At 46.3% G+C, this 12066-nt stretch overlaps 1 protein-coding gene across 2 annotated transcripts in view; it reads right to left on the bottom strand.

Moving 5' to 3' along the window:
• Nucleotides 1–11350, bottom strand: part of CPA4 (carboxypeptidase A4) — a 25939-nt gene extending 14589 nt beyond the window's left edge. The window contains exons 1-4 of one of the 2 annotated variants that reach the window (XM_006887126.1): nucleotides 11283–11350; nucleotides 1839–1920; nucleotides 1287–1421; nucleotides 154–252 (exon numbers count right to left, since the gene is read on the bottom strand). In XM_006887126.1, coding sequence (XP_006887188.1) covers nucleotides 154–252; nucleotides 1287–1421; nucleotides 1839–1920; nucleotides 11283–11350 — 384 coding nt within the window. The remainder of the gene's footprint in view (nucleotides 1–153; nucleotides 253–1286; nucleotides 1422–1838; nucleotides 1921–11282) is intronic. The other variant, XM_006887127.1, reaches the window with a different exon arrangement.
• Between the last annotated feature and the right edge of the window lie 716 nt (nucleotides 11351–12066).

Raw genomic sequence — 12066 nt, 5'->3', positions numbered from 1 at the left:
TAAAAAAAGAAATAGAATAGAATGAATGTATATGTATATGTCTGTGAATCACTTAGTGAAGTGGTTTGGGGCTAAAATTAATATTAGAAGTAGGAGGGGCTACATAATCCCAGGAGGTAGTTAAATTCGATAATCTGCTCTAAAAACACTTACAGCTTCCAGGGAGTGGTAGGCCCCATAGTTGAAGTAATCACCACTCCGTTCTTTCTTTTCATTGTGCTGCATTTCCTCCTCTTCATTATCTAAGAGAGACTAACACAGACAAGACAATGGAGTGAGAGGGGCTCACAGAGGTGGAGGTGTTTCTCTTACCATCCCTTCAAGTGTAAACTGACCAAGATGGCAGCATCGCAAACCCACATAACTAGCAGAACACATGTCAAAGTTTATAAGGGGGTCAGATTTCTTCCGTATATTTATAAAGTCTTACTTCCTGGCGCCCAACTCACATCACTCCATTCAATATCCATTCACTCCCTGAAGCTACATCTGTGCTATTTGGTTCTTCTACATGATGAATTCTCTAGACATCAGCCTGCATCTGGTATCCAGTGCCTCTGAAATACACCGCTTGGGAGACCATTCAGAAACAAAGAAATTCTTATAACCACTCATACTTTGAAGGCTCCTGGCAGATGTCTGTGACATACGAGGATGATTAATAAGCTCACAGCTGCTCACGCCATCAGGAAACTCCCGGGTCGAATCACCAATTAGTCTATAACCCACCTCAGTGAGGAAGAGAACGTGAGCCAGACACGGCCCTGCTGTTCAGAAGAGGCCGGGAGGCTTAGAAGGTGATGTTCCCTCTGCTGGGGGCTGTTGGGAACATTCCCACTTTCTCAAAGGGTGCATTTCATGGCTCCTCTCCCAAGCCCCCAGCCCTTCCTGCTCTTGCTGCCTGACTTTTAATATGAAAAAGAGGAAGGCAGGATTTGTGGGGCATCTGGGTTGTATATACAGACACCGTTAAAACATCTTACCTACATTTAATCACTTAATTGTTTTAATAGCCTTAGACATAACTATCACCATTACCATTCTACTGAAGAAGAAACTGAGGTTAATAGCTATTCAAAGTCACATAGCTTCGATGTGGTTTCATAACCTCCATATGCCCTTTCTAGTTACTGCATGGTGTTCCTTGAACAGGTGACTTGCTTTACTTCCAGATGCCTCAATGTTTCCACCTGTGAAATGGAGGAGGGTTGGACCAGAGCTTGACAATCTCTTGGTTCAACTCTGGTCTGTCTGCAAGCCCATTTGAGGGATCTTAGCCTACCCACCTGCAGATCTTCAATCGTTACAGAGTACTCTAAGCCTTTGGACTTCAGGAAGGATTTGACTGGCTGCAGGCTGATAGATGGGACCATGACATCCACAAAGTGACTGAAGGCAGAAGGATGCTTCCAGAAGTTAAGCTAAAGAGAATCAAAACCAGGTTAAAGGACAGTTCAGGCAAAAGGCACAAGGAACTCATTCTTCTAAAACTACCAAGACCGGAGTGATCCCTGAGGGGCCAAGTGTCCAAGAGCAAACTGTCCACTTCACACACCATGTGCTCAGAGCTGCCCAGTTGAATCCAGGAGCCAATAAAACCATGGCAGATGGCAGGGTGGAGCCTACCCCTCACACTTCCCATCTCCACCCAGCATGCACTGCTGAGCTACCCTCCTTCTCCCCATCACCACCTCATCACGCATTGGCATGTTAACTAGTGCAAGGTTACGCGTAAAAAAAGCTCTGGGAAGAAGGAATATCTTAATGCCGGTGGCATAAAAGCCTTCTCCCACTGAACAAAGTGATAAGCCACCCAAGAGAGTGAGAGAAGAAGGTACCATGAAGTTGTCCAAATTCACCAGCTGGGTCAGTTTGTTCATCTCATCTTCATTTTTCACATTAATCCGGAAAACTTGGTCCCTACAGGAGAAAAAAAAAAAAAGAGGAGTAGAATGTCAAAGATAATGGGAAGCTTTCAGCTGGCAAATAAACTCCAACCTATTTCTTCAGACATAAAAGGAGGAGAGGAAATGGCCTAGTCTTTGGTTATAGTGTACAGCCATCAAAAATATGACTATGTGGCAAATATGAAAAAGTGCTTATGGTATAACTTTAAGGGAAATATAAAGTGAAAGAGTAGGACACAAAATTGTATGTATGCCATGATTACAAGTATGGAAAAAGCAGATGCATTGAAAGAAAAACAGACAACGGAAATACAGCAAATGCTGACGGAGCGCATGTTCGGGTCGTGGGATTATGGATGACTTACTCCCCCGCCTCGTCCCCCGGGTATCTGTTTTCTGTAATGTGGTCATATTACTTTATAATGAAAAACATATATATTTCCCAGAAAGGAATGCTCCTGAGCTACATGCAAAGCGAACTCAAGACGTAAAGAAGCATTCATTCCCTCAGCGTCAGGGGCCAAGGCCCAGAGCTTGGCCGACCCTGCAGGCTGGGAGGGGCTGGGAGAGCTAACAGACTCTGTATCCTTGGAGGTTTAGCATCTCTCCTGTTGGAAAGAAAAGAGGGGGGATGTTGGAAGAGGGTTGCTCCATCCCTTCCAGCTCCAGAGTCCTATACAAACAGGGGTGGAGGTGGACACGAATGTGGCCCTATGGACCATCCTGAGTCTGAGAGGGCTGGGGGGAGCCTGCCCCAGGCAGAGCCCTCTCTGCTGTTTGGCCTGCACTTATTCCATGTGCCTCCCGCTCAGCGGCAAGGGAAGAGGCCCTGAAGCCCCTTGTGTGGGTGGGAGATGGCCGAGCCTGAAAAGCTGCCTTTGTGCCCAGCGCCGCTAGCTCAGGGAGCCAGGGGACCCATTAGGCCCGTTGCTAGGTGACAGCCGAATGAATCTGCACTCGATGCTGTCACATGCGTCATTCCTTTGACACAGTGAATGCAGGAAGAGGGCTGGAGAGGCTGTGGGTTGAAGGACTTGTTGATGGAGAAAACAGGTCTGTCACCAGGAGCTGACCACGGGGCCTCCCGCAGCAGCTCGGCCTCTGTGTCAGAAATCAGCTCCAGCCAGATGGGCCCTCAGGTCTAACTTTGTTCTGAAAAGGCCTGGGGGTCCTGAGGTGATATCAAAAAAATAGCCTGAGGGTACTATGATCAAAGCACCCTGCTGCTAACCAGAAGGTCAACAGTTCGACCCAGCAGTCACTCCGTCTGTTTCTGTAAAGATTTACAGCTTTGGAAAGCCCGTGGGCAGTTCTACTCTGTCCTCCAGGGTGGCTGTGAGTCAGGATCCCCTTGAGAGCAGTAGGTTTGGTTTGGGGTTGGGAGGGGACTGTTCAGGTAAGCCCTGAGGACGTAGATTGAGACCACAGCAGAGCTGCCACTGCTGCAGACAGCTGGTGTGGAGGGAGGGGCCAGAACCCAGGACTTCCCATGACTGGTCACCACAGCATCCTGTGAGGGACACAGCCATCTGCAGCCCATGAGCGCTGGCAAGGCATCTTGGAGAAACCACTGCCTCTCAAACAGAACTCCCCCGGCGCGGCCAGAGCTTAACCACCACCCTGGGAAGGGAAGGAGGTAGACCACCACCACTATCTCACTCTAATAAGCTAGTGAGAAAGGAGTGGGTTAAAAACAGTAAATCCTGCATTCCTGGCTGAAGACCAGGGCTGATAGTCCAAACTCATTCACTGTCACAACCTATCCCATCAGTTCAGAAAAGAAAAAGCATTAAGGACAGACAGCAATGCAGAGCCAGGAGAGGATAACATCAATGGATAAGACCTTCTAAAGATTAAGTCCCTGTGTGCATCAAAAACTATTTCCAATAGGGTGAAAAGAAAACCTACTGACTGGGGAAAAACATTAGGCAATGACATCTCAGACAAGGGTCTCCTAACAAAAGTTTACAGAACACTGCAGGGCTTCCTAAAGAAAAGTACATAACCCAGAAATAAAATGGACAAAAGACAATGAAAGACTTTTCAGAAAGGAAGATACTAGGATGGCCCACAGACACATGAAGAAATGCTCAAAATCAGTGGCAATCAGAGAGGTGCAAGTCAAAACCATAATGAGATACCATCTCACCCCAGTAGCAATAGCAAATTTTAAAAGGACAGCAAGTAATAAATGTTGGGGAGGATGTGGAGAGATTGGAACTCTCATGCACTGCTGGTAGGACTTTAAAATGGTACAACCACTCTGGAAGGCAGTTTGGTACTTCTTCAAAAAGCTGATCACAAGAGTCCAGAATTAAGGTTGCATAGTGGAGTGCACTCGGGGGGTGGGGGGAATTGTATACCAATGAGGGAGTTTTTCTTTTGCTTTTCGAAGAGAGGAGTGAACTTCGGGGGAGGGGGGAGGAGAAAAGTGCAGCAATGAGTGAATGGAAATCCAAAATTCTGTAAATGTTCATTAAAATTAATAAAATAAAATTTAAAATAATAATAATAAAACCTGAACATAGAGACTCCATATAACCTCACTATTTCACTGCTAGGAATATACCACAAGAGAATTAAAATTGATACAGGAATGGAGATGTGTACACCTATATTCATAACAGTGTTAGTCATAATAGCAAAAAAATGGAAACAGCTCAAATACACATCAACAAAAAAATTGTGATACATTAACATGATGGAATATTATGCAGCACTAAGGAATAATGATTTTGCAACATACTATATGACATAAGAAAGTCTAGAAAGCATTATATTTAGTGAACTCACTCAGTCTCAGAATGTCAAATATTGCTTAAGACCATTATTGTCAAAATAGAAGGATAACTAGTAAGAGGTCTATAAATGTCCAGAAGGGAGAAGGCAGCAAGAAAAGGGGAAGGGTAGAAATCAGACAGACAGCAGAGTTTAGTGGAAGGATTGTGGTGAGGGGCAGTGTGTGAAGGAATAAGATTCAATAGGGACTTGAAAAGATGGGGTGATACTAGTCATAGAACAACAGTCATTCATTATATAAAATATAATAGGTATGAATGACTGTATGAAGCACAACACAAATGAAAGTTTGTATAAACTACAATGTATATGAATGAAACACAATGAAAATTCATTCTTGTATGCAAACCAATGAAAAAAAGAAGATAGGCTGTCTAGACTCAAGCCAGTACGTGTACACCAATGCTCACTTTAGCATTATTCACAATACCCGAAAGGTAGAAACAAGTCCAGGGTCCATCAGGGGATGAATGGGGAAACTAAACCTGGTGTGCACACTGTTAGAGCCAACAACAGGCCGCCTCTGACTCATGTCAGTTCGTGGACCACAGAATGAAATGTTGCCTGATCGCACACTATCTTCACAAAGGTTGGGATGTTTGAGTGAAGTGTAGCAAACACTGTTTTGAGGGCTTGGCAGCCTACTGGCGTCAACTCCCAGCACCATATGGAGCACTATTCTGTTGAGATTCATAGAGTTTTCACTGGCTTATTTTCAGAACTAGACAGCCAGGCCTTTTTTAGTGTGTGTTAGTCTGGCCTCCACCATGGGTGACTCTGCTTGTATTTGGTATAATGATGACATAGCTTCCAACAGCCTATCAACACAAGTTACAATATGATGAACTGAAGGTGAGGTATATACAGACAATGGAATACGCTGCAGTCATAAAAAGGGATATGCTTCCACTACATGCTACAATATGGACTCTGAAAATACTAAGCTTGAGTGAATAAGCCAGACACTAAAGGGTTTGTACTGCACGATCCCACTGCTGTAAGAAATCTAGAACAGGCAAGTTGACAGACAGAGAGTAGAAGACAGGTTCCCAGGGGATAAGGGGAGAGTGGTGGGGAGTTATTGGTTAGTGGGTCTAGTTTATGGTGGTGGTTGCTGTGCACCACTGAGTCAGAATCAACCCAAAGTTGACCCTCTGGTGGATTTTCAGAGGTAGTTAATCGTATGGGAGGAGACAGCTTATCTTTCTCCTACAGAGCAGCTGGTGGATTCAAACCATGTGCCTTCAGGATTGCAGCACAGCTTCTTACCACTAGGCCACCAGAGCTCCTAGTTTCTGTTTGGGATGATGAAGAAGATCTGGTACTGCAAGTGGTGACAAGTTACACAGCAGTGTGAATGTTCTTAACAAAAACAACGGGTATTTCAGAAAGCCTGTGCCTTCACAGCTCCTCATTCATTGGCAAAATTGTTGTTAGTTGTCCTCTGGTCAAGGCCAATTCATGGTGACCTCATGCATGCAGGACACCAACAAAGCAAAGCCACTGCCCCAGAGGTGAAATATATAATATGTGTATGTGTATGTGTATGTGTATATGTATATAATATGTGTATGTGTATGTGTATGTATATATTTTATTTTTGTTGTTGTGTGTCATCGAATCAGATACAACTGGCACAAGAGGAATTGCCTCTCCTTCTCCAGCGGAGCATCTGGTGGATTCAAACCACGTGCCTTTGGAATTACAACACAGCTTCTTTTACCACTAGGTCACCAGAACTCTTCCTCAAGGTGAATTCTTTGTTTTTACCTTTTTTTAAAAAAAATTGTATTATTTTACGTGTACCGTCAAATCAGATCTGACTGGTACAGGAGGAGATTGCCGCCTTCTTCTCCAGCAGAGCATCTGGTGGATTTGAACCACATACCTCTGGGATTGCAGTGTAGAATCTTGCCACTAGGCCACCAGAGCTCTCAAGGTGAATTCTTAATGGGAGCAGACTGCTCATCTACTCACAGGGCGACTGATGCGTTTGATTCGGAGACTTTTTGGTTAAAGCACCTCTCGCACTATAAGTCCCCAGATCTCCTTTGTAGGCATAATAAACATCTGTGAAATACATCACTGAGGAGAACAATAACAAGAAGGAAAGGAAAGGGGAAAGAGATTCTTGGGAGTGTGAGAACCTTCTACTGCATCCGCTTAGACCTGCAGTTTGCATTTCCTAAGGGGAAATCTTGGGAACAGAACTTGCACTTTTCAGGAAGGCACCGCAGCCTTGGAACACAGAGAATCTGAGAATCTGGCCCAGAGGATGATTAAATCCATGTCCGTGTCATCACGCTCTCATCAGCCAAGCTACAGCCGCTGCACACCACAGAAGACACCTGGGTTGTGTACAGACGGGCAAAAGCCAGTGCCTCTGACCCTTGCCTGCCTCTCTCCTCTACAAGGGAGCTCTACGGTGTAGTCCATAGTGAGATATGCTGCTAACCTGAAGGCTGTGCTTCTCCAGCGGTTCAAATCCACCAGCCCCTCTGTAGGAGAAAGAGGGACAATTTCTTCCTGTCACCATTTACAGTCTCAGAAACACAGTGTAGGGTCTCTATGAATTGGAACCAACTCAACCGCAATGAGCATGAGTATTATACCTCTGCACAGGCCCCTGGTTATGCAAAAAGATCATGCTAAGCCTGTAACCAAAAGGTACAGGGTTCAAGCCCACCCCATGGTACCGTGAAAAAAAAAGTGGTGAACTGTTTCCATAGAGCTTACAGCCTAGAAACTCCTTCAGAGCAATTCTACTCTATGAATGAATGGGGTCACCATGAGTTCTAATGGACAAGACAGTAACAGATACCTTTGCATATGCTGTTCCTTCTGCCTGGATGCCTATCCTTTCTCTGTATTAGCCTGACACTGTCTCATTCAGCCTTTATGACCTAACTCCCATCATCCACAAAGATTTCTCTGCCATGAGGCCCTTGGATACTGTCTTCAAGGGAGCTAATCTACCTATTAGGGAGAAGACTTACCACTATTCTCATGAGCATATGCCCAGAGAAGAAGTGGGACACATGGGAAAGGCTGTCCCTCTTGCTGTCATCAGCTTTGTCTCTGTTGGAAATATTTCCACCACTCCCACATTTCCCATTTCCCTTTTTCCTTCTTTCTTAACCTTTCCTACCCTGGGCAATTGCTGACCTTTAGATCTCCCATGGTTGATTGTTCTAAGGGGTGCTACCTTCCTGGTATTGTTGTTTCTGATGGATTGACACAGTGGTAAACTGTAACAATGGGCTCCAGCCCGTCAGAGATGATGAGGATGGCACAGGGTTGGGCAGCGTTCAGATGTGTTATTCGTGGGGTCACTGAGTTATGCTCAACTCAACAGCCTCGAACAATAACAACAACTTAAAGACCTGTCTGTGGTGTTTGGCTGAAAGTTGGGACACAGAGACAAGTTTAGTTCCAGGCCTGAAGGAGTCTCCTCCATGGATGTGATTACAACTTCGTGTGTGTGTGTGTGTGTGTGTGTGTGTGTGTACGCGCGTGGGCACGCGTGCACACCAACAAACTGGATCTAACTGGTACAGGAGGAGATTGTCCCTCCTTCTCCAGGAGATCATCTGGTGCATTAGAACCATGCACCTCTGGTATTGCAGTGTAACTTCTTGCCGCCTCCTGGCAAGAGCTTCCTGGGTGTTATTACAACTTCTATCCAATGTCTACCTCCTCCATTCCCAGTGCCGTCAGCTGCAGCTGTAGATGAGACCCTCTCATTCAACCTCATAGTTATCAAGCCCATGTTCTGGGGGTGGAGGGTGAGCTTCTATCATTCCCCTTCACAAGCAGGCAGCCAGGAGCATGGGCCTTTGTGCCTTTCCCACCTGCACCCCTACCTGGGTTTAGCGGCAAGCTGGAGGTGGTCCCACCCGACCCTGAAACTTCTACCAGTGCCTCTCAAGACCAACCAGTTCTGTAACCACTTCCCTCCCTCCGTCTGCCTTACACCACTAGGCAGCCCGCCACCATCCTTCCCTCAGAAGTCCAAAGACCAGGGCAGAAGGCCTCAGTCAAGCAGGAGGGACTGAGAAAATGACCACGTTGAGTGGAAGTGAGGCCAGGTGGTAAGAAGACAGCCTGTCCTCATCGCCATCACTGTCCCACCATGCAGCACCAGCCTATGTCCTCACATCCACGCCGTCCTCCCAAGAGGGATGCCAGCTTGCCCATGCCCTAAATGTTCATGGGGCCAGGGGGCCAGAACATGTCTGTGGTCTCAGGGAAGATCCCACGCCTTTCAGGGGTCCCTGTGTGGCAGGAGGAGAACAGATTCTGCAGGTGTCATTCTTAGGACAACATTCTTGGTCAAAATCAACTGCAAAAACTAAAATGAAATTAATTTTTTAAAAACCTAAACCCAACAGCAATTAGCTCTGTCATGAGCCCCATCCATGACCATGTAGAACTTAGTGAGCACTTGGGCCCAGCCCAGCCACCTCAGAACCAAGGAGGCCTGTGTCCTGATGAACTGAGTTCTCAACGACCGTGAGGAGCTGCGTGGGTGCCTGACAGCCCGGTGCAGCGGCCCACACAGAGGTGAGGGCAGCTATTACACACCTCCTGCAGGCCTGCGGTCAGAAACACCTCATTCCCGTCCGTCTGCTCCACCTAACCCCTCCAAGCTGGTGGACAGTGAGACGGGTGTGGCCAGAAATCACCATCGTAAAAATAATTCCATTCTGTCCAATTTACTACCTGAATAAATAGCCTCAAAGTCCCTCTAGCCAGATAGTGATAACAGAGCAAAGAAACAGCTAGGGCCGTGAGACACAGGACTTGGAGAGTAACTTGTTCTGGCAGAAGGGCAGTTTTGGGGTTCTGCACGCAGAGTTCCAAGCTCCCCTGCTTATCTACTAAGTGGCCTTGGGCGGGTTCCTTAACTTTTCTGAGGCTGAGCTGGTTTTGTTTGGGTTGAGGGTTTTTTTCATGCTTAAATTGAGGAAAATAACACCCCTGCCTGGCAGATTTGTTTGTGGGATCCAAGACATAAGATACATGAAAGCTTTTTGCAAAAGGTAAAGCATTAGGCAGAAATGAGTTCTTATAATTCCATCTTCTCGCAGGACATCGGGGTGTCTTTCATCTTCCTGCTTCCCAAATGGTCCTCCTCTCCTTTGCACATCTCAGAGCACTCTAAGAGGACACACACACACACACACACACACACACACACACACACACTACAGGTACGTCCTTGCATGTTGATGTTCATAGCTGTGGCAAGTGAGACTCATCAAATCCTATGTCCCAGAAGCTGGCCACAAAGCATCTCTGCTGCACAACCATATTCCTATCCTGGGCTTCAGAATGTATTTTTACATGAGCCTACGGTTGTTCCTGCAACAGCTTAAGGAATAGTGATGATGTCCACCACACGCTAGACTCTTCTGAAAGGAAAGCAGATTACCGTTACTGCAGGGGGAGGTGTGAAGATCACAACACTGCCCCTCCTGTTACCTTTTCACTCCTAGTATCTGGTTCTTTTTCAACACTGCTGCTTTCTGGTTCTTCCCATGCAACATTTTTATGAAATAAAAATCTTTAGATTCTTGAGCTTAAAAAAAAAAAAGCATCTCTGAAGACCCTCACCATTAACAGGAGAGGCCTGGAGCCTGTCACCCAGGTTTTCTCCTCAGCGTGATAGAAATCAGAAATTATTTCTGCCAGTCTTTGGTATACTGTAGGAGTGACAATGACTAAGGATGATAGAAGAAGTGATGTCCTTGAGTTATGGTGCTAGAGAAGAGTATTGAATATATCAAGAACTGCTAAGAGGACAAACAGGTCTGTCCTGGAGAGGGTGAAACCAAGCTGCTCCTTGGAGGCAAGGATTTTGAAGCTCCATCTCACATGCTTTGGGCATTTTACCAGGAGGGACCAAACCTTGGAGAAGGACATCATGCTTAGAAGGCTGGAGGGATAGTACAAGAGAGGAAGACCCTGGATGAGATGGACTAACTCAGTGATGGGGTAATGGGGGTAGGTAGACAGTGTGTCGGGGACAATGAAATTGGCTCAAGGTAGAGCAGGGTTCAGAGCTGCTGTACATAGGGTTGCTGTGAGTCAGAGTCAATTTGACAGCACATGACAACAACAACAGGAAAGGCAAGATAAAGATGCCTGTGACTGGCTTTACAAACAAGACCTAGGAAGAGCACCAGTTAAGAAGAATTTAGGGAGCTGTGAGAGGACCATGGTGATCACCTCGTCCTGACTTCAAAACCCAAACTCCGTGCCATCAAGTCAATTCAACACCTGGCTACCCTCCATCAGGTTCCCGTGGCCATAAATCTTGATGTTTAACAGATAAGCTGGTGGATCCAAATCATCAGCCTTTTGGCTAGCAGCCCAAAGTGGAGCCCACTTTGCCACCAGTCCTGACTTCGCAGATGAGGACTTGATACGGCAGAGAGATGCAATTTCCTAAGAGGCCACATTGGCTGACGTGGGGCGGGAGCCAAGCTCTTCTTTCCCCACCACCAAATTCAATTTCATTTGGCTCCCATCTTTCTGAATTAACAAAAGCAAACAAATCCAAAAGGAACTTACCCAAAAAACTTTTCTCGGCTGCAGATGCTAGGGCCGATAAGGGCCCCCAACAGCAGTATCCACCTCATGTTCCCAGGGCGCCGTCACAGAGTGGCTGACTCAGGCTGTATTTATAAGGCATCCAGTGCACACTCATGACCTCAGAAATGCTAATACAATTCCCAAGAACCCTTGCAACTCTGACTGTAGGCAGGCGGGTCACTGTCGGTGCCTCTTTCATTCCTTTCTTGTGATAAAGGACAAGCCACTCCATTGACAAGTCAGGAACCTGCTCTACGGCCTGGAAAAGGCTGTGCCAAGGGTGCCATGTTGCTCACCCATTGGCATTTAGATGGTGTGTTTTGTTTGTTTTGTTTTTTAGTAAATAGGAAAGTTCCAGAGTGTTGAATGGAATTCATCCTAGGAGGAGAGGTCAGATTATAACCACGGGGTAGAGTTACTTCTAGGGCAATCAAAAGGTGAAGCTTAGTAGAGCTGGTTTCCCAGAGTACATTCAGGGCAAGCCTTTCCAGGAGACTGTATCAAAACAGGTTACAGCCAGGTCCTTGACCAGCACAAGGAGTTTAAGCCTGGCTGTTAAGGCTGGTGGTTCAAAGCCATCCAGTGGCTTTGTGGAAGAAATACTTGGTGATCTACGTCTGTAAGGATGGCTGCCAGGAGAATCCTCTGGATCTCAGTCCTGCTCTGTACCACGCGGGCCCACAATGCACCGGGACAGCTCAGCAGTGATGGGTTCATTTTCTTAGTTTGGGTCATAATGAGGAAAATTGTGGCCTCTGTTATG

Source organism: Elephantulus edwardii, unplaced genomic scaffold, assembly GCF_000299155.1.
Source record: "Elephantulus edwardii isolate Elephantulus edwardi_28Jun2011 unplaced genomic scaffold, EleEdw1.0 scaffold00055, whole genome shotgun sequence".
In the NCBI taxonomy this organism is placed as follows: domain Eukaryota; kingdom Metazoa; phylum Chordata; class Mammalia; order Macroscelidea; family Macroscelididae; genus Elephantulus; species Elephantulus edwardii.
Note: the sequence above shows the minus strand (reverse complement) of the source record. Positions and strands in the feature narration are given on the sequence as shown.